This window comes from Lissotriton helveticus, chromosome 4_1, assembly GCF_964261635.1.
Source record: "Lissotriton helveticus chromosome 4_1, aLisHel1.1, whole genome shotgun sequence".
Classification (NCBI taxonomy): Eukaryota; Metazoa; Chordata; class Amphibia; order Caudata; family Salamandridae; genus Lissotriton; species Lissotriton helveticus.
Genome location: NC_136063.1, coordinates 784,407,004 through 784,434,469, shown reverse-complemented (window position 1 = coordinate 784,434,469; position 27,466 = coordinate 784,407,004). Strand labels below are relative to the sequence as shown.

The 27,466-nt window shown below is 43.1% G+C and overlaps 1 protein-coding gene across 1 annotated transcript in view; it reads left to right on the top strand.

Annotated features, from left to right (window-relative positions):
• Nucleotides 1-27,466, top strand: part of LAMA3 (laminin subunit alpha 3) — a 1,062,926-nt gene that overhangs the window by 407,239 nt on the left and 628,221 nt on the right. Inside the window, exons 14-16 of the mRNA XM_078687418.1 lie at nt 5,133-5,267; nt 7,154-7,288; nt 21,751-21,888. Of these exons, the coding sequence (XP_078543544.1) occupies nt 5,133-5,267; nt 7,154-7,288; nt 21,751-21,888 (408 nt within the window). The remainder of the gene's footprint in view (nt 1-5,132; nt 5,268-7,153; nt 7,289-21,750; nt 21,889-27,466) is intronic.

The window sequence follows — 27,466 nt, the reverse complement described above, 5'->3', positions numbered from 1 at the left end:
ATAAGTTACACAACCTATTACCACTTTAACCTCTTCGAGGCTCATGACGAGCTCAGCTCGTCATGAGGCACACTGGAGCTGTGCTCATGACAAGGTGAGCTCGTCATAAATAATGGGCTTCAAAGATTTTCAGCACAGGAGGGGAAAAGCCATAGCAGCCAAGTGGTTAATAAAGTAGTAATAGGTAGAAAACTACAATAAAACCTACTACTTACCTATATTTAAGGCTGTAACCCAGAATGCAGCCAAAGTGTGCTGTAAAACTACATGGCTGCCTTTCACGTGTTCAAAAGACATCCATTAGGTGATCATATACTGCCTTGTCATCGGCATGTACTGTGGTATACTGTGTCACAATATATAACTGAGTATTTTGACACTTATAACTTAAACGCTACTGAAACTATTTACACCTACTACCAAAAATTAGCATTTACAACCTATAATCTATATTCCTGCCACATTACATCTACATTCATTCATCTACTTTCATGCTACATCTGTTTAAAATACCACACTCCACGCTATGCCACTTCACTCTATGCCACACCACTGTACGCTATTCCACTGTATGCCACTCTACTCTACATCACTCCACTACAGACAACGCCACTATACGCTGATCCACAGTGCGCCACTCCACTCAACCCCACTCTCTGGCATTCCACTCTATGACACTCCTCTCTTCGCTATTCTATTGTACACAACAACACTGTACCTCACACTGCTCTACACCACACAACTGTACGCCACTACACTCTATGCCACTCTACTGTATGCTATTCCACTCTAAACCACTCCCCTATACACAATTCAATCTATGCCACTCAATGTATGCTTTTCCAGTGTACGCCACTTCACTTTACACCACACCAGTCTATGCCACTCCTTTGTATGTACCTACGCTGCACCTTGCTATGCCACTCCACTGTACGCTATTCCACTTTGCGGCACTATACTTTAACACTCTCCAGCCTACCCCACTCCACTCTACACTATTCCTCTCTATGCCCCTCCACTGTATGCTACTCCAGTCTACACCACTCCACGCCCCTCTACTCTCTGCTCATCCACTGTATGCACCTCCACTCTACACCACTCCACTCTATACCACCCAAGTCTATCCCATTCCACTGTACCCCTCTTTACAGTACGCCAATCCAAAGTATGCTATTTCACAGTACGCAACTACACTTTACGCCACTACACTTTGTGCTGTTCCACTCTACTCCACTCTATCCAATCCACTCTATGCCAATCCACTGCACGCCATCCCCTGTATGCTTTTGTACTCTGTGCCACTCCACTTTACACAACTCCCGTCTACACCACTCCATCGTACACCACTCCGCCCTACACTACTCTGCTCTACGTTATTTTACTGTATGCCACTCTACTGAGCGCTATTGCACTGTATGCCACTTCACTCTACACCACTCCCCTATTAGCCACTTCATTGCACACTATTTCACCGTACATCACTCCACTCTACGCTATTGTACTTTGTGGCACTCCACTCTATGACACTACACTCTGCACTATTCTACAGTACGCAACTACACTGTACCTCACGCCACTCTTTATCACTCTACTGTGCGCCACTACACTATATGCCACTTTACTATACTCTATTCTACTCTAAACTACTCTCCTCTATACCAGTCCCCTCTACGCCACTCCAATGTATGCTTTTCCACTGTACACAACTTTACTTCACCCCACTCCAGTCTAGGCCACTCCAATCTATACCACTACACTGCACTGTGCTCCACTGTATGCAACTCCACTCTATGCCACTCTACTGCACACTATTCCACTCTATGCCACTCCACTGTATGCTTTTCCACTGTGCGCCACTCCACTTTACCGCACTCCAGTCTACACCACTCCACTCTGCACCACTCCACTGCATGCTATATCACTCTACCCCACTCCACTTTATGCCATTCTGATCTATGCCACTCCCACTTCTTGCCACTCCACTCTATGCCACTCCACGGTACCCTTCTCCACGGTACGCGAATCCAAGGTATGCTATTTCACAGTATGCAACTACACTCAGTGCCACTCCAATTTACTATTCCACTCTACACCTCTACACTACCCAACTTCACTCTGCCACTCCACTGTACACCACTCTGCTGTATGCTATGCCACTTCACTCTATGCAACTCCAGTCTATGCCACTCCACTGAATGCCACCGCATTCTACGCTACTCCACTCCACTCTGCGCTGTTTTACTGTACAGCTCTCTACTGTACGCTATTCCACTGTATGTCACTCCACTCTATGCTAGTCCCCTATTGGCCACTCCACTGCATGCTATTCCACTGTATGCCACTCCACTCTGCGCCACTCCACTTTACACTATTCCATATGGCACTCTACTCGATGCTTTTCTACTGTACGCAACTACACTGTACCTCACTCCACTCTACAGCACTCCACTGTATGCCACTACACTCTATGCCACACTACAGTACAGTATTCCACTCTAAACCACTCTCCTCTACACCAATCCACTCTACGCCACTCCAATCTATGCTTTTCCACTGTACGCCACTTCAATCTACCCCACTCCAGTATATGCCACTACATTGCACCTTGTTCCATTCTACACCACTCCACTCTACGGCCCTCTACTGTACACTATTCCACTCAATGTCACTCCACTCCACTGTACGCTATTCCACTGTGCCCCACTCCACAATACCACACTCCAGTATACTCCACTCTACACCACTCCACAGTACACTATTCCACTCCATGCCACTCCACTACCAGCCACTCTACTCTCTGCTATTCTACTGTGTAAACTTCCACTCTACTTCACTCCACTCTAGGACACTCCACACTGCACCATTCCACTGTACCACTCTCCACTGTACACCAATCCAAGGTATGCTATTTCACTGTACGCAATTATACTCTATGTCACTCCACTTGATACTATTCCACGCTACGCCACTGCACTCTACCCAACTCCACGCCAAACCATTACGCCACTCCACTGTACACCACAACATACGCCACTTTGATCTATGCAAATCTAGTCTACGCCATTCCACTCAACGCTACTCCACTCTACGGTATTTCCCTGTACGCCACCTTACTCTGCGCTATTTCACTGTATGTCACTCCACTGTGTGCCACTCCACTCTACACCACTCCACTATATGCTATTCCACGCTACGCCACTCCATGCCACTCCACTCTATGTCACCCTACTCTACATTATTCCACTATGCATAATTCTACTCTGTACCACGTCACTCTATGCTATTCCACTCTACGCCACTCTACTCCTCACCACTTCGCTGTACGTCACTCCACTGTCAGCTGCTCCACTATATGGAACTCCACTCTACATCACTTGACTCTACGCTACTCCACTCTACACCACTCCTCTCTACGCTATTCCAGTATACGACACACAATTCCATCTCACTCCACTCCAAGGCAATCTACTGTATTCTGCTTAACCAGACTGTACTCAACGAAAGTCTATATACCTTAATTGTACTCTACACTATGCTCAACTCTCTAGCATTCCACTATACAACAATGCGCTTCTGTCAATGTGAGTCTACAGTATTCAACTTTTTTCTATGCCACTAAACAACACTCTACTCTGCTGTAAGACACTCTTTTCATCTCCCTGTGTGCGGCTCCAACCTATCGCTCCACCCTTCTTTAGTATACTATACGCAGAGACACTACTCCACTGTACTCTACCATTGCACTCCAAGTCACTCCGCTCTATGCTCCTCTATGCTACTCTATGCCACTCAACTCTATAACAGTTTATGCCACTCCACTCTACCATTCTGTACTGCATTCTACTCTACTCCATGCCACTTTGCTGTAGAACACTGTAATCCACTCTGTGGCTCTCCACTGTACTCCACTCTTACACTTTCCAACACTCTACAACATGCCAGTCCACTCCACTTTACACCACTGTATGTAACAACAGTCAATTCTACTCCATGCCACTCTACTCCAAAATACGTTGCTCCAGTCTATGCTATGCCACTCCACTGGACTCCCCTCCACTCTACTCCACTGCATGACACTTTACCTTACCCTATGCCACTGTACAACACTTCACTCTACTGCACTCTTCTCAACTGTATGCAACACCACTCTTAGACTCTACTACAGTCTGTACCACTATACCACTCTGTACTCCTCTCTATGCCCTTACAATACATAACCCTCTACTCCACTCTATGACTCTACACTCCATTGTATAACACTCTGCTCCACTCTACGACAGTTCCCAAGACTCTATGACACACCACTCTACTGTAGTGTACAAGACCCTACTCCAATATATTAGTTTACTCGATGCTACACCTGTCCATTCCACTACACTCCACACCACTCTATTGTTCAACATGCCACACCACTCTATGACACTTTACTCCATTGTATGCTGCAATATGCCACTCCATTCTACTCCACTCTACTGCACTGTATGCACAACACTGTTCTACAATCTCCTCCACTCTACTGTACGCCACTCCACTGTATGCCACTTCACTCTACAGTATTCCACTCTATGGCAATATACTCTACTGTACGACACGCTACTCCATTCTACAGCTCTCCAATCTATGCCACTAAACTGTACATCACTCCACTCTACGTCACGCTACTCCACTCCGAGTCATAGTTACTTTAGGGCACAAGTTATAGTTAATGTAGTGTGGCTAGCGAGTTGACAACGCTGTGAACGGAGTTGCGCAGGTTATATTAATTAGGAGGTGGTACATCAATTATACATTTTTAGGCATAATTACAACCATAGAATTTCTCATGTTTGTGTAGTTTAGGTTTTGTTTGTATAGAAAATAAAAAGAAAGTGTTCCTAACTATGAACTTTATGGGGGTGTACCCTAAGGTTCAAAGCGTTTAAGTCAAATGGTTCAACATTTAAAAGAACTATTTGAATGTTTTCACACACTCACTGCCAACAACACTGATTTTAGATATGGAATTTTGCGTTACTTCATTTAGTGATGTTTACAATAGCACGTTTGTTTATTTTAACATTATTGGTTTAGAACTATGCTAGTGAAAGAGACATGTTTTATTGACCTGTCTGCTAATCTCCTGGTTTATGCAGGGTGTGACTGTAGCCCTTATGGGGTTCTCCCTGATGTGTGCAATCAAGAGGGAAAATGCCTTTGTCGCTCCGAGACTGAAGGTCCTCAGTGTGATCGCTGTAGACCAGGGCGCCATTCTTTTCCTAATTGTGAAGGTAAGAAATTATGACAAGTGACTACTGCTTACAATATTGCTCGTGCCATCGGTCCCTGATAATAGGGGAGTGCAGAATTAGCATTCCACTTTCAAAGTTGTGGATAAATTATACATTTTGAAGTTTGTAAAGCTGTACAGCTTCTAATTTGCACACAGCCTTCCCTTCAGGTGAGATTTTCTGCAAAATAAGTTTGTGCAGTACAGTTTTTCCAATTAAAGTACATTTTTTTTGGCAAAACCTAAGGCCTCATTTAGAGTTTGCCATGTGAGGTACTCTGATGAAAACATGGCTGATAACCCATCTCCCAACCTCACGAGGAGGAAACTCCCAGAGTGCCAGGGACATGTCTTTTTTTTGTTTCTCAACTACTAGAAATTTGCTGACCAGGCAAATTAAACATGCACCCACTCAATACAGATATGTCTGCCTACCTGGTGACGATCTCTAAGAAAGACTTTTAGTCTTCTACCACGGGAGCAAAGTACATCCCTCCACTGCCCTGGTGGACCAATAAACCAACCACCATGCCTTAAATGACATCCTTAATCTTGCAATCAGTTTTAATCTGCTTTATTTTTAAAGTTTTCTACCTTGATGAAGTTTGCAATCATTGTGAAGTAAAACATTTCTGAAATGTACATAAACAAAGTCCAACAATTTCACTCACCAAGATCAAAAAGGCACAGCTAGCACATGCTGACTAACTGATAAGATGTCTTTGTAAACAGGCCTAGATGTAAGAGTTTGTTCTTTCCTTTTGTACCTGAAATTTCCTTCCCTGTTCATTTATAGCTTGGCAAATGATGACTTAGGGTCTAATTCATATGTTGGTAGAGAGGGAACCCCATTGCAATAGTTACGAAGATCCCTCCCCACCGACATAGTGGTTCACTCTCCCTATTTATATGTGGGCGGACCATAGTTTGGTTTTAGCTGTGACTACTCTGCCACCAACGTAGCCAAACTTCTCAGGCCATTGGAGAATTGCCTGCACGTTGTTCCGGACCCAACGGGCTCAAAATTAGGCTTACGTGGCGTACCCCGCTAAAGAGCGGAAAAGGAGGTAACTCCTTTTTGTTAATTATCCCTCACACACCCTATTGATGTCATGCTTCATCATCGGGTTCCCCCTGACTCCTAAAGGTCATGGTGGGTTTGATCGTATTTCATGGAGTGCTTAGGACATGTAGGCCAGGGGTCTAAAGATAAAAATCCTACTATGTTCCCCAGGTATCCCTCTATTCGCGGGAACGTAGTGGATATTAAAATGAATATATACAGGGGGTCCTTGGGAGGTAATGGTCCTATGACCCTAAAGGTGATAGGACCATTAAGTAAGTTTGCTATAGTTAACTCGGGAGGGTGTATCCACTTCCTAGAATACCTCTCTTACCCCTTGGTACAGCTGGAGAGCTCTCCTCTGATATTTTTGGAACAGTTACATGTCGTTCCGCCCAATTATGATGGGAAGACATATACCCATGTTTTACTGTCCATCACCGCCAAGCAAACCCTGGTGGTGAGGGACAGTAAAAAAACAAAAAATGCCCCCCTCGCCGTTGGAGATGACTCTCATGCCAATGGGGGCGTTATCATTTTTATTTTCAAAAAGAAATTCACGCTCCAAGATTTTCTTTTTGAAATTCAAAAAGAAACCAGGTTGGTGCACGGCTCTTTCATGTCGAACTTAAAATCCACATAGAGGCCCCCTCGAAAAAAATTGAGACATTACTTATGACTGAGGCCTCCATCTTACTACTTCATATCTGGCTGATTCATGTGTTTTGTATTCCCCTGCAGGGATTAGTCCTCATATTTTTCAGTGTGTACAGTAATTGTTGTCCATAATGCCACACCATTCATCATCTTGTATTTTTCCCCAGAGTGCAACTGTGATGTATATGGGTCAGCAGACAACTATTGTAGTCCAACAGGGCAGTGCCGGTGTCATGCAAGCTATGGTGGCCTAACCTGCAATCAGTGTGCACCAGGCTATTACAGTTATCCTGATTGCATCCGTAAGTACTTATTTATCTAACATTTTCAGTGATTGTGAGGTTTTTGCTTTACATGGCTTATGCACAGTTATACTGCATTAGTGTAAGCTTAAATATAATAGGAGTAATATACAGTTTGAAAGCTAGCATTGGCTCCCAATTGTGGCCTTTTTGTCACCCTGCTACTGGGAGTCCCCAAGTTATCCTACTATTTGTATACGAGAAAGCATTTGCTCAACACACTTGCTCTTGCAACACGCTTTATTAGGCTTTTTAGGATCAGTAAAAATACAATTTATTGATTTTAAAAGGTCAAATGAACACACTTCTCTTACTTGTGACTGCCACGCTGCCATATCACTAAATGCGCAAAATTATGAAAATTTGAAGTGTTGCTTATTTTTTAATTCCTCAGATTTTTGGAGAACCCAGGGGCATATTACCAACAACTAGCGATAATTATCGCTGTGTTGGCTTAGCGGCAATATTTCTATCGCCGCCCGTCACCTGTTTTTATCGCTGAGATACCTTGCTATTAGCAAGGTTTATCTCAGGAGCGATAAAAACAGGCGAAATGCGTGAATATCGCTGTCAATACAGCGATATTCAGGCATTACGGTGACAATGCTCTTAGCCATGTTATCCACCTCTCATTGGATAACATGGCTAAGAACTGGTCAGGGCAGGCGTTAGCTTCTGGAGATATTCGCGCTTAGCGCGAATATTTCCAAAACAACGCCTGTGTTGATCATAGGAGATAGCGATGTTAGCAACTGTTTTCAGTCGCTAACATCTTGACACGCCCACTTTGCATGTCATTAGAGATAATTATCGCTGACATGCAAAGTGGGACCCTAAATGCTCGCTATCGCCTACAAGCTGTCGCTAACTGGTGTTAGCGACAGCTTGGTAATAGGGCGATAAAATTATCGCAGCATTAGCGAGAAAAAGTCCAGCTAACGCGGCGATAATGGCCCTTGGTAATATGCCCCCAAATGCGAAAACAAAATCCGAATTTGCCACCTTTCTCCTTGTTTCTTAGTGAAAGTCGAAGTGTAAAAATAGTCTGTAGTGTTGATAACGTCTGAAATACCAACTCCGATTTTGTTAATTTCCTTAATAACTTTTATGCATTTTTAAATATTTGTTACTTCCCTAGAACCTGTAATGGACTGTAAAAACCTTTACTCGAAAATTGGGACTATTTTGTAAATATTCTGTTTGTTTTAAATGTTCTTTTGCGGGAAGGATTTCCCCCAAGTTGTACTCCTCGTAATCTTTTCTGCATAATCAAAAGTAACAACGGTGCGCTTCATAACTGAAACTTCACAATATTGCATAGCGTTGCAATGCTCCCCCCCCCCTGCCAGCCCACCGCCTCTGCAATGCCCTAAAGGACACCCTGTTTGCACATAATTCCACCATTTACCTTATTCTGTGCATGCGTGCAGGTACGTAAATTATAGTACACACAGAGTTAAAGGAATAAACATAGATCAGCAACATATGAGAATAATATACTTAAATGTATAGACAACATGACATGAATAGTAAATGCATGAGTTGGAAAGGAATGCACTTCAATGACTAAACACTTGTTATATAGGTGCGTAGGTAGGCAGAAAGTACACAAAGTAAAGTTTACACGTGCACTTCCTGAGTTTTGTGAATCTCTGACATGTTCTGTTACATTAAGAGACTCTCAGAGTTTAGGATCTGAAAGAAGGGTGGGTAGGAGTCTTTATGATGTCTCTCCTAGCTCCAATGAATTGCATCCTCTAAAACGTATAACTCATGGCAGTATTACATTATGAAAAATTATGTAGACACAATTAATCGAAGTAAGTGAGATATGGAATTTTTCTCAGAACGTTTTCATTTGCTCTAAGGAGGGTGGAGATGCAGTCCATTTTGGTAGACAAAAAACAGGATCTGCCAAATGTTCTGCCCAGAAGAAAGTCATTCACCAAAAATGTGAACCTTTGAAAATTCAGGAGCGGCCAGCTCATCACTCTTCAGAAACTGACAGACACGCATGTGCCACCTGGATTACCTACCAGGCACATAAGTGGCTGTAGCCTCATGTGTCTGATGGCCATGGGATCAATGACCTGGCACACGCTACGCAAAGTGTTGTCGGACTGTATTTGGTAATCACAAAACAGGTAGTGGAGGGTCTGAGGGAATTTTTAAGACCTGCCCAAGCTATCATCCCCTAATAAACGTACTGTTCAACACACAAAACTTGGGGGTCTGGTAAGAGAGTCAAACAAGTACTCTCATCTCTTAAGACTCTAAGCCCTACAGGTGCTCGTTAGAAAACCTAAAAAGTCCCACATCAAATATACTGCCCAACGCATTTTCTTCCCAGCAAAAGTGGGTGAGACCCAAGGTCCAGAGATGGATTCCCATCAATGTCTTGTAAGTGATCTTATAGTATTATCATTTGGTCATCCAAAAGGTTGGGATGGGGCATCTCTGAGTCATTGAGATACCCTCCAACCCACCTTCAAGGACAGGGATCAGAACCCACGGTCGCTCGGTAGACCATGCGTGGGATCACTCAATGGGATTTAAGTGCAGTGAAACAAAAGGGAAAAAATGTGAGATTAAAATTAGAATAGAAAACATGCAGTGAAAAAGTTTAATAGCTGTATGTTTCTTTCATATTAAAAACAGGAACAGTGCAAAAGGATGCAGTTTAAACAAATAGCTGCATGTGGGCCGACATGTTTCTGCCAAAAAGGGGAACAAACACCTCCTACGGCTTCATCAGGGCCTCTGCTCTTAGAAAATATTATTGTCACTGCTTGTGCGTGCTACAAATTATATCAACCATCAATAAAGTAATCAAATTAAACCATAAAGGAGATATATTTCACTATTCCTCCATGTCAGATGGTGTTATTCTCACATATAACGTAAAGCATGGAAAAATAAACACATAGGGCAGTATTAAAAATGAGAAATATAACATTCTATCTAGGACAGCAGAGGTCCCTTACTCACCCTTCGTGACAGGGGATAATACCTCACCTCGCCTAGACCAAGCTCAGGATAAGGGAGGCCACGCTCTATGAAGGTAAGTAAAAAGAGGGGTTTCTTATTATGAGTTAAAAAAGTGCAAAGTTGCCCTTATTCACAACACCAAGATCCTCATTGCTTCTTAACTCCAAAGTTTACTCCTTATATTCAGCTCACCAAAAGGCTCACCCACTCATCAACTAATTTGAACACCCAATCTATATAACAAATAAGAGTTCCCTTCATTAGGTTTCTCAGTCTTGTTTGCCATCTCTAGATATTAATCACAGCCCACCATGTTATATTTTTCATTTTTAATACTGCCCTATGTGTTTATTTTTCCCTGCTTTACGTTATAGGTGAGAATAACACCATCTGACATGCAGGAATAGTGAAATATATATCCTTTATGGTTTAATTTGATTACTTTATTGATGGTTGATATAATTTGTAGCACGCACAAACAGTGACAATAATATTTTCTAAGAACAGAGGCCCTGATGAAGCCGTAGGAGGTGTTTGTTCCCCTTTTTGGCAGAAACATGTCGGCCCACATGCAGCTATTTGTTTAAACTGCATCCTTTTGCACTGTTCCTGTTTTTAATATGAAAGAAACATACAGCTATTAAACTTTTTCACTGCATGTTTTCTATTCTAATTTTAATCTCACATTTTTTCACTTTTGTTTCACTGCACTTAAATCCCATTGAGTGATCCCACGCGTGGTCTACTGAGCGACTGCGGGTTCTGATCCCTGTCCTTGAAGGTGGGTTAGAAGGTATCTCAATGACTCAGAGATGCCCCATCCCAACCTTTTGGATGACCAAATGATAATACTATAAGATCACTTACAAGACATTGATGGGAATCCATCTCTGGACCTTGGGTCTCACCCACTTTTGCTGGGAAGAAAATGCGTTGGGCAGTATATTTGATGTAGGACTTTTTAGGTTTTCTAACGAGCACCTGTAGGGCTTAGAGTCTTAAGAGATGAGAGTACTTGTTTGACTCTCTTACCAGACCCCTAAGTTTTGTGTGTTGAACGGACTGTATTTGGTGACATTACTTGCAAGAAGTTGCAACTAGTTAATTAGAGTATTCTTCGAAAATCAAGATTTTGTTGATCAGCAAACTTCCAGTGTCCCTGTACTAATTGAGATTATCATCAGACCTGCTCCAGCTCTCTTACAATGAATAAAACACTGAATACTGTCATCTTTACAGAGTAATCCCACCCTACACCATGGAAACCTACAAGGGGACTGCTTATTGTAAGTGATCATGGAAAGTCTGAAGGGCTCTGTCCTTGTTCAGCCACTCTCTTGCCCCCCAGCTAGATTTGTGCTATACCACCACATAAATACGTACACAATCATAAGTAGAATGAAATTCATGGTTGCTTCCTAAAATGTTAAGTAAAATTATGGGTAAGCACTTGAATGCTTCATATAAATGATTGGCACCCTACATACAAGTCCTAACAACAACAAACATTCTTATTTTATCAAACTACATCCATCCTGTGGAGTAGGTATTTAGGAGTCGTTACCATTACAGTGAAAACCCACTCTGCTATCTTCAGGAATGTTCGCTGGTCGCGTCCACTAACCCCACATTTTATGTGGTTTCTTCATATTTTCTGCAAATCATCCTGTCTTCCTCTGAACATTCATAGAAACTCTTTCAAGTGCGCCTGTCTTTCATTTGTCTCTTTTTCACTACTGGATTTAAATCTTACTAGTTGATTTACAGCTTCTTGGTGCTATGTACTTTTCAATGCTGAGGATCATGTCGATCCACAGTGCTGTAGGTAAGAAAACTATATACTGTATAGGTATTTTTTAATGACTGCACGATTTTAACTTGGTGTAAATGATTCACCATTCCCTTCTACTTGCAGTGACGGCTGGTGAAGTTTGAGAGTGGTGAGGGCTGGGCTAGGCCCTGAGGGGCTGGGTGAGGGGGAGGCCCTACTTTTTTTTGGACGGCCAGTCGCCATTTTCAGTGCAAATCTCTTTTTTTAATGGGATAAAATGAAGCATTTTCCAGCACCAATTTTTTAAATAAACTGAACAAAAAGCAATAATTTTCATAGGCTTTTGTACAAGAACGCTCTAAATATCTTGGAAAATTACTGGCTTAGTAGGCAAGCCTGCCTTCCTTCTTTAGCAATGTGTGAAGCAGGCTAGGAAATTTAGGGGAAAGATTGAAGAAGAGAAAGATGGAAAAACAGCACCAAACAAAAAGCCAGGACAAAAGAAAACTTATAAGACCAAGCCAAAAAGGCAGGGAGTGTCTGGCAGTAAACCAAAGAGGCCCGAGGCAGAACCAAGACAATGGAGCCCCAGCACTCTGGTGCCAATGGTTGGCCTCTGAATGAAACCTTATGCTCCAGCACCTATTCTTTCACATATCAAAGCACTGGTTTATTTAAATTAGAGGTCTCCAACCTTTTCTGTAGTAAGAGATACTCATATTCAATGAAAATCATCCAAAGGTACTAATATAGTGTTGTGATCGTGACCACATCAGACGGTTCCATCAATGGAAACCATATTCATGAAATCCCACAGTGTACATCTCAGTTCATCAGGCAGGGATGCAAGCAGTATTGTGAAAAAGTGTTTGCCAATGTGGAAAGACTCTGGGTTGGTAATATGTAACAGCCTCTGGCGCCATGCTAGTAATATTATTAATACGTTTCCCAACTCCTGCCTGATTTATCTCGGTCTGCAATATCCAATATTCTTTGAAAATTCAACAATTTTTTCGCCAGCTATCTGCTTATAAGTTCTGAAAATACACACATTTAAGTCACAACTACATCCTTTTAACTTTTCTTATACCTACATTCATTCAATCAAACAACAGTTTCTAATTTAGTAGGCTCAGCTGCAGACATGATATCTATTTATAGGTAGCTGGAGAGTTCAATGAAATAGCCTGATTTAAAACGTCAGTGCAGCCTCTAGTCACAGGCCACTGTCTACCTTATTCCTTTACTGATTTAATGGCACAAACTCCCACTCATCATTTTACTATTACTCTGTAGTGCAGATCTACCTCACACCACATAGGCTGTTTGTACTTGCCTCCAGGCTTCCTCGACAGAGACATCATGAGACAGGAAGGAGAAATCATTGGACCACCAGGAAAGCATGAGACCCTCACCAGACAGGCCTTCGGCTCACTGATGTGCAGTAGGACAGGCTTTGTCTTCTTTGCGCAATCACTTCACCGCGTATGCGAAAACTGAGCCACATTACGAGGAAGGCTAGTCCGCCAGATTACCATCATGGAAGTATTAATTTTGCTTATCTTCACTTTAATTAAAGCATGCTGTTGCACAGTAATCCTGCCTCTCAGATCGGAATCACCCAGGACACGGGAGTCATCTCTCTTCTGGGGGCTCAGAGACCTGCAGTGACAATGACCTCGCACAAACCACAATATTGATTAGGCATCCTAATATTATTCGTAATATTTAATATACATAGAACACACAAAAAACGTACAATGTCGTCTCTTGTTTTCCAGATAACAAAGGATAGGTTTAGGAATGTTTGGACTGCCGTTCGCATGGTACAGCTCACTTTTGCACTGTGTTTCCTGGCTTTTATAATAGATTATTTTAAACCACTACTACATGTTGCGTTGTGTTGCGCCACCTTAGCAAATCTTCCCCTAAGCGGTACAGTGGGGGTGAGCAAATCTATCCCTGGGCTGTAAGGGGCTACTGGCATGCGCCATTTAATCTTTTAAGCCAATAATATTAAGTACTCGGCCAAGCTTAGATTTCTGGGGCCGTTTTCCCTTTGTTTCTATGTGAAGCGCAATTCACAACACCTGCAAACCCGTTTCTTCTGCGAAGGTGTAACCATCCCCACAAGAGCTGTAGGTCTTGAAGTGCTCTTTGACATTTCCAATTCTTTTTTGTTTGGCGTCTGGCAAGCAATGGTGAAAAGGTGTTGACCGTGAGTTGTAGATAACTGTGCTGGGGGTTGAAAACGAACAGCTATAGCTCAGCATATTCCTGTAATTCTTGGCACATTACTTAATCTCCTCGTGCCCGACAATTAAATGAATGTGTCCTGGTGTAGGTAACTGGTGCTCATGTAAAGCACGTCAATACCTTTGGTTGGTCATCCATAAAAGGTTGGGAGGCACACGCACCCACACAATCGCGGCTTGCATCGCAATACTGGGGGGAGGGAGGGGGGGTTCGCGCGGGGGGGCCGGGGAGTGAATAAAAATAAAGAAAGAAAACTTACCTGACCGCCGTTCAGCGACGCATCTTCTAGGCCCTTGGCGCCTTCACTGGAGTGGCAACCCCGCCCTCCTCAGCCAATCTTGGCGCTGGAGCAGCATCCGGATTGACTCAGGGCACAGTTACTCGCCGCCCGCCTGCCCATTAGGAGACCACTCTGGCTCTCCTAATGGGCATGCGCAAGACAGAGAAGGCACAAGTGCGCATGAGTGGGCACGGCTGAAAAATTTGCCAACCTTCCCCACTCATATTACAAAAAACAGGGGTCCCTAGTAGTTCAGGGATCTTTCGCAAAAATGATAGACATACGCTCAATAGTATGTATGACCTTTGTCCAGCCGGACAGGAATTTTAATTAAAGTGATAAGCAAGAATAAAGAGGATTTTTTACACAGTGGGTGCAGCCAGCAACCCACAGGGGACAAGACAAAACAAGGGGATGGGGTTAGAACGAACAAGGCGGTCTGTATACTAGTAGTTCAGTGAACAGACAAAAATACATTTTAGAAGCATCATTGTATACAATTTATACTTTTCATTTTACATATGACGCTAAAATGTCGACCACGTTTCGATGCCTATTGTGAAATGAGTGGCATCATCTTCAGGACAGAGAATAAAAAAGCTTGTCTTGAAAATCTTTAGGCAATTTTTGGCCTACACATATATTTATACATACAAATTTTCGGAAAAAAGGGGGAGGAAAAATGAAAACAAGGGTAAGTACTAGCATTAGCATGTAACATATCTGACCATCCAAAACAAAAGTGTGTTTTCCATGTGCAACAGATGGCAATTAAAATCAAGTGAAGTCACATGCGATTTCCGGCGTAGTGGGGGGACTGGTAGGGGTGTTGCATGAAATAAAATGACCGAATTGTTTTACAGTTACTGTGCCTAAGTATATACAAGAGAAGCACGTGAAGTGAAATGGTTTAGGATCATGGCGTTTCATGCCGTCAATGCCGGGCGGGTCTGTAATGCGCAAATACGTCTCACTGCATTGAAATGAAAGGTGACGTGCAGGTTGATTTGGGGCCATTGTTTTCTGGACACTGTGCACGGATGGGGCGGGTACCCGGGCAAGCTTATTTAAGATTCCGCGGTGAGGTCTCGAGTGAGAGAAACATGCTGCGCAGTAGTGAACAGACGGTTAAATGACATGCTTATCGTACGAATGACCAGATTTAGGTCCAAACATTGTTTATTTCCAGGGGGCGGTGCCCAATATCAAGGGACATATGGTGGGGTACTCAATTATCTGAGCATTTTCCTGCCAAAAAGCCGGTAGAGAGGGGTAAATACGAGGGTTAAAGTGAAAATTGAATCGCATAATAAGTACACGCAATATAATTACCAAACCAGGGCAAGAAAGCCTCTTCATAGGAGACCGGACCGATCGTGTCTCACTAGGGAAAATAGTTGAAATTAATTTATATTACAGTTACAGCTACTGAAGGGTTTTAAAGTTTCAGGAAGAGGCGAGAGAGCTACGCTTTAGCGAGTACTTACTTCCTGGTTGGGTTGCTCGATGTCAATTCTGGGCTCAGATGGGCGGGGATCGCTGGAGTGCTCGTGAGTGAAGTGAAGATAAAGTGGTGTTTGGAAATAGACAAGGGACTCAGCATGTGGTGTTTGGAAATTGACAAGGGACTCAGCATGGTCAGCAAGGCGGCCATATTGGCGTGGGTTTCGGACAGTGTGGGGGACATTTTGGTGTGGGTGAGTGGTGAGTTTAAGTGACATTTATATTATGCAGAATATTTACATGGTTACGTATTTACAAAGATGCACAAAATAAAATCAAGAGACATTTGTGTAGGCCTGAAAGAAGTAAGGATTACGATAAAATTGTTCAAGGATTCATTTGATCACAGGAGGGATGCCCAATCTTCAAGGCGATTAAGTCCTGTATGGATACTGTTGGTACGCAATATCCAATGAAGTTCCTCCTTATTCAATAATTGCGATACATCTGCTCCCCGAGGTGGTGGTTTTACCATGGTGATGATTGTCCAAGTTAAGTCATTTTCAGTATGGCCTTTGTCCTTAAAATGTTCAACGAGGGGAGCATTAGGGGTGTTGCATCGGATTCTGCTTCGGTGTTGTCCGATGCGCAACTTTACCTTTTGGCTAGTTTGACCGACATATATCAACAAACATGGACAAAATATGGCATACACTACATTGGAAGAATTACAATTAGTGAAGTGCTTTCTCTCAAAGGTGATTGTGCCGTAGGTAAATGTTTTTCCTTCAATGGTAAAGTCACATACTACACAGCTACCGCATTTAACATGGCCTGTTAGTGCCGGTAAACCCCATGCATCGTTGATTGTAGTTTTTAGGTTAGGTTGTGGTAGGGATGCCCTTACCAAGTGATCTTTAACGTTTTTTGCTCGCTTGAAGGCAAAAATAGGGTGCTCCAGATTTAATGTACTTGCGTTTAACACAGGCCAGTGTTTAAGGACACTTTTCCTTATGGCATTGGAAGCTGGGGTGAAGGTGGTCACGCACACAAGTCTATCCTGATTTTTCTTTTGTTTTGGTTCTAGCAAGGTTTCTCTGGGGCAGTACCAAGCCCTTTTGAGAGAACGCCGTACTAGCTTTCGCGGGTATCCCCTATTTCTGAGCTTGTTGCTCAGGGTTCTGGCCTCAGAGAAATAGTCCTGTTTAAAATAGCAGTTTCTGCGTATCCGGAGGAATTGCGAGAATGGGAGCGAGTCTCTGAGGGCCCGGGGATGGTGACTGCTATAGTTCAGCAAGGTGTTTCGTTCAGTGGGTTTTCTGTGGAGGCTGGTGGTCAAACGGCCCTCTGTGTGTTTGATTTCTAAGTCCAGGAAGGGTATTGAATCTTTGCTCGTGGCCAGTGTGTATTTCAAGCCGTTACTGTTGTTGTGTAGCCAATGTAATAGGTGTGTTATCGATTCGAATGATTCGCTCCATATCATAAAGATATCATCAATGTATCATTTCCACAGGGCAATGCCACTGTGGAAAGGATTTGATTCGGTCAATATACAGGATGTCTCTAGATTATCCATGTACAGAATTGCCAGGTTGGGAGCAAAAATAGCCCCCATAGATGTACCGCGTACCTGTCCATAGAACTGTCCCTCGAATAGAAAGAAATTTTTGGTAAGGCAAATCTCCAATAATTGGAGGATAAATAGAGACGGAACATTGTGTGGGCGCGGGCGTGTGTTGAGAACTTTTTCAATCACGCGTAGTGATTCGTATTGTGGGATGTTGGTATATAAAGATTCCACATCCAGCGTGCACATGGTGCTGGATGTGGGATCAAACGGGTATTCCTCAACCATATTAATCATTGACATGCTGTCTCTGATATAACATAGGGTCTCAGGGACAAATGGTTTGATAAAATAGTCAATATAGTGCCCGAGGGGCTCCAAGACAGAGCCGCACCCCGAGACTATTGGGCGACCAGGTGGAGATTCACAATTCTTGTGAATCTTGGGTAAGCAGTAGATAACTGGTACCCGGGGAGCCTTAGTATTAAGGAACTCATGTTCCTTCTTGGAAAGGTATCCCTGTTCTAGGGCATCATTGGTAACCTCGGAAATCAGTTTCTGTATTTCTTCTGTGGGATTACGTGGTAGTTTGCAGTAGTGTTCGGTATTAGCGAGTTGGCGATGGATCTCATTTTTATAGTTATCCATCTCCTGAATCACAATACCCCCTCCCTTGTCAGCTGGTTTTATTACAATGGAGGGGTTATTTTTCAAGGTGGTCAGGGCTTTCTTTTCTTCAATTGTGATATTGTACGGAATAAATGATTTTTGTTTTTCTAAAGCGGCAAGGTCGTTGAGAACAAGTTTCTCAAAGGTTGGTATTTCCGGGGGGACCATGCTGCCGGTAGGTGAGAATTTCGATGGTTGTTTGAAAGGAGTGTTCGAATGCTTCATGGGGGTAGGGTTCAACAGAAAAAAACTGTGAAGTCTGATCTTTCTGAAAAATCTTAAGAGCTCGGTTTGAGCATCAATGAAGTAAGGGCGAATAGTTGGGACAAATGAAAGACCTTTTGTGAGTAATGACAATTCATTACCCGAAAGCTCATGTGAGGCAAGATTAAAAATTGGTAACATTTCATCATTTTGGGGAACAGGAATTTGACTACCGTCTACCATTGGTAGTGTTGTCGACGGGTGAACCGTTCGCCTGAAGGATTCTGGCGACTGGGCCATCTCTGGGGCTGTTTGCCTCTCCCTGCCCCTGGGGGTTCTGATTGGCCTCTGCCTCGCCCTAAAAAATTCCTATGGGAGGGACCTGGGCTATCACTTGGATCTGATTGTTCAGAAGAGTCCCCCGAGCTGTCAGAAAAACCTACAAAGTTTTGTTTTCTGTTGAACCTTCCCCAAGGTCTTTGGTTTTGAGGGCCACTATATGAACGGTTGATATAATATTCCTTATTTAAGTAAGGGTATGCTCTTTCCTGTGAGAAGTTTTTAATGTCTTTTTTGACTTTGGTGGCTTTCTTGTTAAATTCAAGTTTGTGGAATTCCTCAATAGTTTTGGTTATTTTTTCGAGAAGTTTCTTAGCTTCTGTATTAGTGTTCTTGTCTTTAAGTTGTTGTTCTAGGTCACGAATTTCATCAATGGCTTTTTCCAGCTCCTCTGTAGCGATATCAATTCCAAGCACCATCCAGTGCCTGGAACAGGTTGTGCTAATGTAGCTAAATCCGTTTAAATACTTCGGGTTGTCCGTGAAGACCCCCGGAATATTTCGAACTTGGAGACCGACTGGTATTATGTTGGCTTTGAGATAGTCTGTAAGAAGTTTTATCATTAATGTTAGTCTTACTTCCTTTTTCTTTATTTTCTCTAGTTCCTCAACTACTGTGGTACCTGTCTCAGATGGTGTTTCAGAGGAATCAGAGAGGAGTGATGGGCCTCCTAGAATTTTATTTATGTACTCGAGAGTGTAGAGGGGTGGGTGGTCAGACATGCCTGGCTAGGAAGGAGAAATAGTGTGTAGGTGCAACCGTGAAAGTGAGGAGAATTACTGGAGAACCCACTTGTAAAAAGGGGTGAGGATTCACAATCCCTTGCAACTCGGCAGTTGCGCTACATTATTTTATACAAAACAAGGGAACCCAAAGGTATAGCACTAGGGACCTTGGGCAGTAACGTATTACAAAAAACAGGGGTCCCTAGTAGTTCAGGGATCTTTCGCAAAAATGATAGACATACGCTCAATAGTATGTATGACCTTTGTCCAGCCGGACAGGAATTTTAATTAAAGTGATAAGCAAGAATAAAGGGGATTTTTTACACAGTGGGTGCAGCCAGCAACCCACAGGGGACAAGACAAAACAAGGGGATGGGGTTAGAACGAACAAGGCGGTCTGTATACTAGTAGTTCAGTGAACAGACAAAAATACATTTTAGAAGCATCATTGTATACAATTTATACTTTTCATTTTACATATGACGCTAAAATGTCGACGACGTTTCGATGCCTATTGTGAAATGAGTGGCATCATCTTCAGGACAGAGAATAAAAAAGCTTGTCTTGAAAATCTTTAGGCAATTTTTGGCCTACACATATATTTATACATACAAATTTTCGGAAAAAAGGGGGAGGAAAAATGAAAACAAGGGTAAGTACTAGCATTAGCATGTAACATATCTGACCATCCAAAACAAAAGTGTGTTTTCCATGTGCAACAGATGGCAATTAAAATCAAGTGAAGTCACATGCGATTTCCGGCGCAGTGGGGGGACTGGTAGGGGTGTTGCATGAAATAAAATGAACGAATTGTTTTACAGTTACTGTGCCTAAGTATATACAAGAGAAGCACGTGAAGTGAAATGGTTTAGGATCATGGCGTTTCATGCCGTCAATGCCGGGCGGGTCTGTAATGCGCAAATACGTCTCACTGCATTGAAATGAAAGGTGACGTGCAGGTTGATTTGGGGCCATTGTTTTCTGGACACTGTGCACGGATGGGGCGGGTACCCGGGCAAGCTTATTTAAGATTCCGCGGTGAGGTCTCGAGTGAGATAAACATGCTGCGCAGTAGTGAACAGACGGTTAAATGACATGCTTATCGTACGAATTACCAGATTTAGGTCCAAACATTGTTTATTTCCAGGGGGCGGTGCCCAATATCAAGGGACATATGGTGGGGTACTCAATTATCTGAGCATTTTCCTGCCAAAAAGCGGGTAGAGAGGGGTAAATACGAGGGTTAAAGTGAAAATTGAATCGCATAATAAGGACACGCAATATAATTACCAAACCAGGGCAAGAAAGCCTCTTCATAGGAGACCGGACCGATCGTGTCTCACTAGGGAAAATAGTTGAAATTAATTTATATTACAGTTACAGCTACTGAAGGGTTTTAAAGTTTCCGGAAGAGGCGAGAGAGCTACGCTTTAGCGAGTACTTACTTCCTGGTTGGGTTGCTCGATGGCAATTCTGGGCTCAGATGGGCGGGGATCGCTGGAGTGCTCGTGAGTGAAGTGAAGATAAAGTGGTGTTTGGAAATAGACAAGGGACTCAGCATGTGGTGTTTGGAAATAGACAAGGGACTCAGCATGGTCAGCAAGGCGGCCATATTGGCGTGGGTTTCGGACAGTGTGGGGGACATTTTGGTGTGGGTGAGTGGTGAGTTTAAGTGACATTTATATTATGCAGAATATGTACATGGTTACGTATTTACAAAGATGCACAAAATAAAATCAAGAGACATTTGTCATGCGCACTTGTGCTGCTGCCTGCCCCTGACAATGCATGTCAGTCAGCATGATGCAGGACCGCCCACCCCATTCAGACTCTGAAGGGGTGGGCGGTCCGACGTTATGCTGACTGACATGCATTGTCAGTTCTCCCTCGGCGTCTTTGAACTTAAGTAAACTGAGAGTTTACTTAAGTTCAGAGACGCCGAGGGAGATGGGGGCACGGGCTGGGGGGCAACGCCCCAACGCCCCTAATGGACGCACCGCACTGTCTGCTTGTCCCCATTTTAACAATCCGAGTGAACATAATTTCGAAGTTTATATTTTCGACAGTTAATACATGGGAACACTTTGCATGTGCTCTTGTATATCACCAGAACCTGATGCTTCAGTTTCGAAATCCTGAAAGAATCGTTTGCCACAGTGAATTTGATCAATCTGAATTGATAATTAGAATATTTATATCTGTGAAAATATTTCTGTTCAGCTTGCCGGTGTTCAATCGATGGATCCTACCAGAGTGCATGTGATCCAGGGACAGGACAGTGTGAGTGTCGACCAGGAGTGACCGGACAACAGTGTGATCGGTGTCGCTCCGGATCCAACACCTTCCCATTCTGTCAAGGTATGATGTACCTAATTTTTACAATTTCAAGCCTTACTTTCTGACCTTGTGCTTCTAGCCACAAAGTGAACAATGCTCCCTTAATAATTATGTATTACCTGACCTACATGTTTCTTATGGAGCACTCTATCAATAATGTAATATTTAACACAATATATGTTATTACTTTTCTAATATTTTTGATTTATTGTTTCATCAGTTTTCGTTACTGGTGGGGTAGCTAACAATAGAGTAGCAGGTGCAGTTGCACCGGGGCACCGATGTATTAGGGGCCCACTGCACCTAAATTACAGATGTTTTCTACTGCTAAACCAGTAGATAGAACCTCATTTTCGTTCTTGCATTAAGGTCCTTGCTATCCTTGCTGAGCCACCGCTGGGTGCACCTCGTTATGATGTAACAAAGTTTATTAATATGTCTTTAAATGCAAGTGTTATGTTGTACTAGAAATACTGGAGAGACCCATGGGTTAGATGGCTAGATAGAGCTTTTATTAATAAAATCTTTCATTTTTTTGCTACTACTGTGCTTCTTGTTTGCTGTGATGGTTCTGGGTGTTACTTTCTTGTGTTAACATTTAAGTATCTATTTTGACACTCTAACAATAGAGACCCTCATCCTGGTGCATAATCGTATGAAACGAGGTATAATGTGTGGTCTCGGCTAGACAGTGCATGCGCTGTCCCTTCAAGATATGTTGTTTACAGTTTGTGGGCTACAGCCCGCCACAGGCTTACCATTTGTTCGCTTCCACACTTGTCTCATATCCATTGTTCCCATTTGTCATGACATGCATGTACCATGCCTCTCCTTGTGTCTGGCCCTCCCCTAGAGCATGGACCAAGTACTTGTGTGCATCCACTGCTGCCGTTTTTCGAGATACTTTTTTAATTGTGTTTAAGCACTCCATTCCAGTGCTTGTGTTTTCACTCGCTCCTTTCCCTTACCACCCGCCCCATTAATGTTGCTCCTTTTCCCCTCCCACCCATGTTGCTTCTTTTCTGTCTAACACCTCCACCCCATCTGTTTTTTCTGTACCTCCACCACCCTTTAATTGTGTTTAACCACTGAATACGTGTTTGCTATTTAGGTTCTGTTCCTATTTGTTTTACAATAACAAACACATGCCACTCAATATCCATGTTGCTTCTCCCAACCCCCACCCTTCCTTCTCAATAGTTGTTGTTGTTGTTTACCCCTCACATTTGGAGACCAGCTAACTAGAGAAGCTGTAATGTTTTTCAGGCAGAAAGTGCATTACAGCTCAAATAAAACAGATCGGTAAATAAAGTCATAATCTGAAAAGATTTTAAAGTGAAAATAAATTTGAAAGCTAGGGCCCACTACCCATGCCCTCTGCGCTGTCTACTGCCAACTCTTAAACATATCACTGGTGTGGCTAAAAGAGAATAAAAAAAGGAAGAAGCAGCTTAAACTGGCATATATGCCCATGGCATTATGGGCATACAAATGAACCCTGAAACGGCTTTCCCGACATTGAAGTTACGGGATACTAAGAAATTACAGGCAGTGAAACTGATTTTTTCAATATTACAGTTTTTCTCCTGGAGCATCACAGATTTTATGCAAAGATAAAAAATTACACAAAATAAATATGTTTTATTAAAAAAAAACTACATTTAAAACAGTTGCCAAGCATTTACAACTGGATAGTTGAGTTTTTCTCCATGTACCTGCAATGTGATAGATGTGTCCTGGGCCGGAAAATACTGTTTTCACTTTTCAGAACAAATTGGCTACACAGCTATTAATAATGCATAAGGAACGTGCACTTCATCGTAATAATTGCTCCTACTACCGCATGGTACTGCTGCCCCTTCTTCTTCACCACACTACTGCTCCTCCCCTTTCCTCCAGGTATTTCTGCGCCCCTTCTTCATCGCACTCCACCCCACTCCAGTTTACCCTACTCCACCCTACTTTAGTCTGTCCCACAGTCTACCTCAATCTAAGATCTCCCACCCTACCCCAATCTATCCCACTCCAGTGTATCCCATCAATCCCACTCCAATCTACCGCAATCTACCACACTGCAATCTACCCCATGTACCCCCTCCAACGTACCCCAATCTATCCTACTGCACACTACTCCAATCTACCCTACTCCCCACTTCATTCTACCCAACTCCAATCTTCCCTATTTACCGTACTCCAGTCTACCCCATCTACCACATTCCAATCTACCCCACTCAATCCACCAAATCTACCCCACTCCAATCTAACCACTCAATCTACAACACTTCAGTCTACCCCATCTAGCCCACTCCAATCCACCGCCATCTACCCCACTCCAATCTACTCCAATCAAGCCTACTAAAATATACACCACTTCAATCTACCCCCAATCTACACCACTCCAATTCACCCCACGCCAATTTAATCCAATGTACCCCACCCCAACTACTCCAATCCACTCAAGCTGCCTCATTCTAATCTACCTAAATCTACCCCACAACAAACTAGCCCAATCAGCCCCAATATATCCCACTCCAATCTAAGCCAATTTACACCACTCCAATCTGCTCAGCCCCAATCTACCATACCCAGTCTACCCCAATCTACCCCATTCCAATCTACTTCACTCCAATTTATCCCAATCTACCCAACTCAAATCTACTTCATTCTACCCCACTCCAATCTACCCCATTCAACCTACCCCAATCTACCACACTCCAATCTACCCCACCTTATATAACCCAGGCCAGTCTATCCCTATTTCCTCCAATACACTTTACTGTACTGTACCCCATTCCAAACTACCCCTCCCAAATCTACCCCACTCCATTCTACCCCAATCTGCTCCACTCCAATCCAATCTACCTCAATCTACCCCACTCCAGTCTAACCCACACCAATCTACACCACTCCATTCTACCCAACCCCAATCTACCACACCCAACCTCCCCCATTCTGCCCCTTTCTAATCTGCCCTAGTGTACCCCACTCATGCTACCCCAATATAATCTACCCCACACTAATCTACTCAACCCTAATCTGCCACAATGTATTCCAATTTGCCATAATCTGCCCCACCCCACTCTACCTCACTCTGCTCACCCCAATATACTACCACTCCAATCTACCAGGCCTCTATCTTTCCCAATTTAGCCTACCCAATCTTCCCCATCCCAGTGTACCACACTCCAATGTACCCCACCCAACCTACCCCACTCCAGTCTATCCCTTCTATTTCACTCCAGTCTACCCCACTCAAATTTACCCCAAACTACCCCACTCCAATTTATCCCAAACAATACCACTACAATTTACCCTTATTGTCCCCCATTCTACACACCTACAATTGACCCCACTACAACCTCCGCCTGTCTACCCATTCCAATTGACCCCAGTTTACCCCATCCAATCTTCCCCAGCCTACCCCACTCCAATCTACCCCAATGTGCCCCAATCTAGCTCAATCTGCACCACTACAATCTATCACACCCCAATCTAACCCACCTCAATCTACCTCACCCAACCTATCTCAATCTACACCACTCCAAACTATACCACCCAATCTACTGCACTCCGACTACAATTTACACCAACCTACTCCACTTCAATCCACCACACTTCAATCTACCCAGTCTCCCACACTACCCCACTCCATTCTACTCCACAATAACCTACCCCATTCCAATCTACCTCAATCTACCCCAATATATGCCACTTCAATTTACCCTAGTATACCCAACTCCAATCTACCCCAATCTACCCTACTCCAATCTTCCCCAAAGTCCTCAATCTGCCCCACTCCAACTATTCCAATATACCCAGTATACCACACTCCAATCTACCCCTCTCCAATCAACCTCAACCTACCCCACTCCAATGTACCCCAATCTACCCCACTCAAACCTACTGCACTCCAATCTACCCCACCACTATCTACTCCACCGAATCTACCCTACCCAACCTACCCCAATCTACCCACCCCAACCTGCCCCAATCAATCCCAATCCACCTACTCAAACCTACCCCACCCCAATCTGCCCACCCCACTCTACCCAACCCCAGTCTATGCTAATCTCCCCATTCCAAACTTCCCCACCCCAACCTTCTCCTACCGAACCTACTCCACCACAATCTACCCAGCCCCTAATCTATCCCAATCTACCCCACCCCACTCCACTCACTTTTAGCCATGCTGAAGATCAGCCACACTGATGTACAACATGCCTACAACATATTGCCAAAGCCAGTAGCTCTCACATAATCGAGAACTATTGGCTTTGCCAATGCTTGTTACAGCAACTTTTGGCATTGCCTTCCCCTACAAGCCAACTCGTGGGATTCCAGGTTTATCCATGTTTGCTCGAAAACATATGGTCATTTTCCCCACTGAATTCTTGTCAAATAAAAAATGCTGACTGTTTCTGATTGACAGGGGTTTCTTGGACCACTGCCAACATGTTTGCATAACATCAACCTTTCTCTACGTTCATTCTTAACTTTGCGTGATGTTTTTGAAAACAGAATATACTGAATAGTCGTTTAAAATGTGAGACCTCCTGTTTTGCTAAAGTGTCAAGAGAAATAAATAAAAGAATGTTAAATCGTTTTGGATGCGGAAAGTTTCTGTTCTTAGGGAGACAATGTTTATAAGTCCATATTCTACTGTCTTAAAAGCGGAATCTTTAATAATACGTTTATATTTACATAAATCAAAGAACATGAGGGTAATTTGATGCAAAATAAAACTCAAGGTAATTATTTTGCACTTGTGTCTAGGGGCGTAGCTTGGTCAGTAAGAATGGGGGAAGGGACGAGCTTCAGATTTTCCGACAATCACGCTGACATATAAGGTTAAAGTACATTATACAATGGCAGAGTGTGGCTTAAGGGGTAGTAGAATGGGGAGAGAAATGCAGATTGGTAGGGCTACTAAGTGAGGGAAATCACAGTATTATATAAACTTACAAAACATTTTGAAGACTTTCAAAACAGAGAAAGGGAGAGTTTGTGTATGTTTTTGTCTGTATGTAAATATTCCTGGTGAAATCCAACAGACACCTCACCATTCCCGACTGAAAGCACGCGTTCCCAACTCTTTACTAGAAAATACATTTTTTAGGGGATGTAACACCCCAAACACCGATACTGAAGCTACGCTCCTGCTTGTGTCATATTTTAACTGCCTTCTTCATGTGTGGAGGCACATCATCTCTCAGACAGATAATTCTATGTTTTTGTTATTGTATGAAAGAATGAATGGAATGGAATGAATGAATGAAATAAGAACATGTATAAAAGTCCCTAGGCGCGGTAGAGACTAGAGCCTGCGTGAACAAATAGCACAATAGAACAGATAGGTTTTTAGCAAGGACCCGAATTCCTTTAGGGATTTAGCTGAGAAGATTCCAGGCGTTTTACGTCAGCGCTGTGTGGACAAGAACCTCAAGAGAGGCAGTTAAATACTCCTAATTTGCGATCTGAGATTTTCTTCTGTGTAGCAATGTGCTCTCGCAGGATAACATCGATATTTCTTTCCAGTAAATACTTCGCAGCAGGTCCGAACAGCTTATTGAATTTAACTATGGACCACGCGTGTATATAT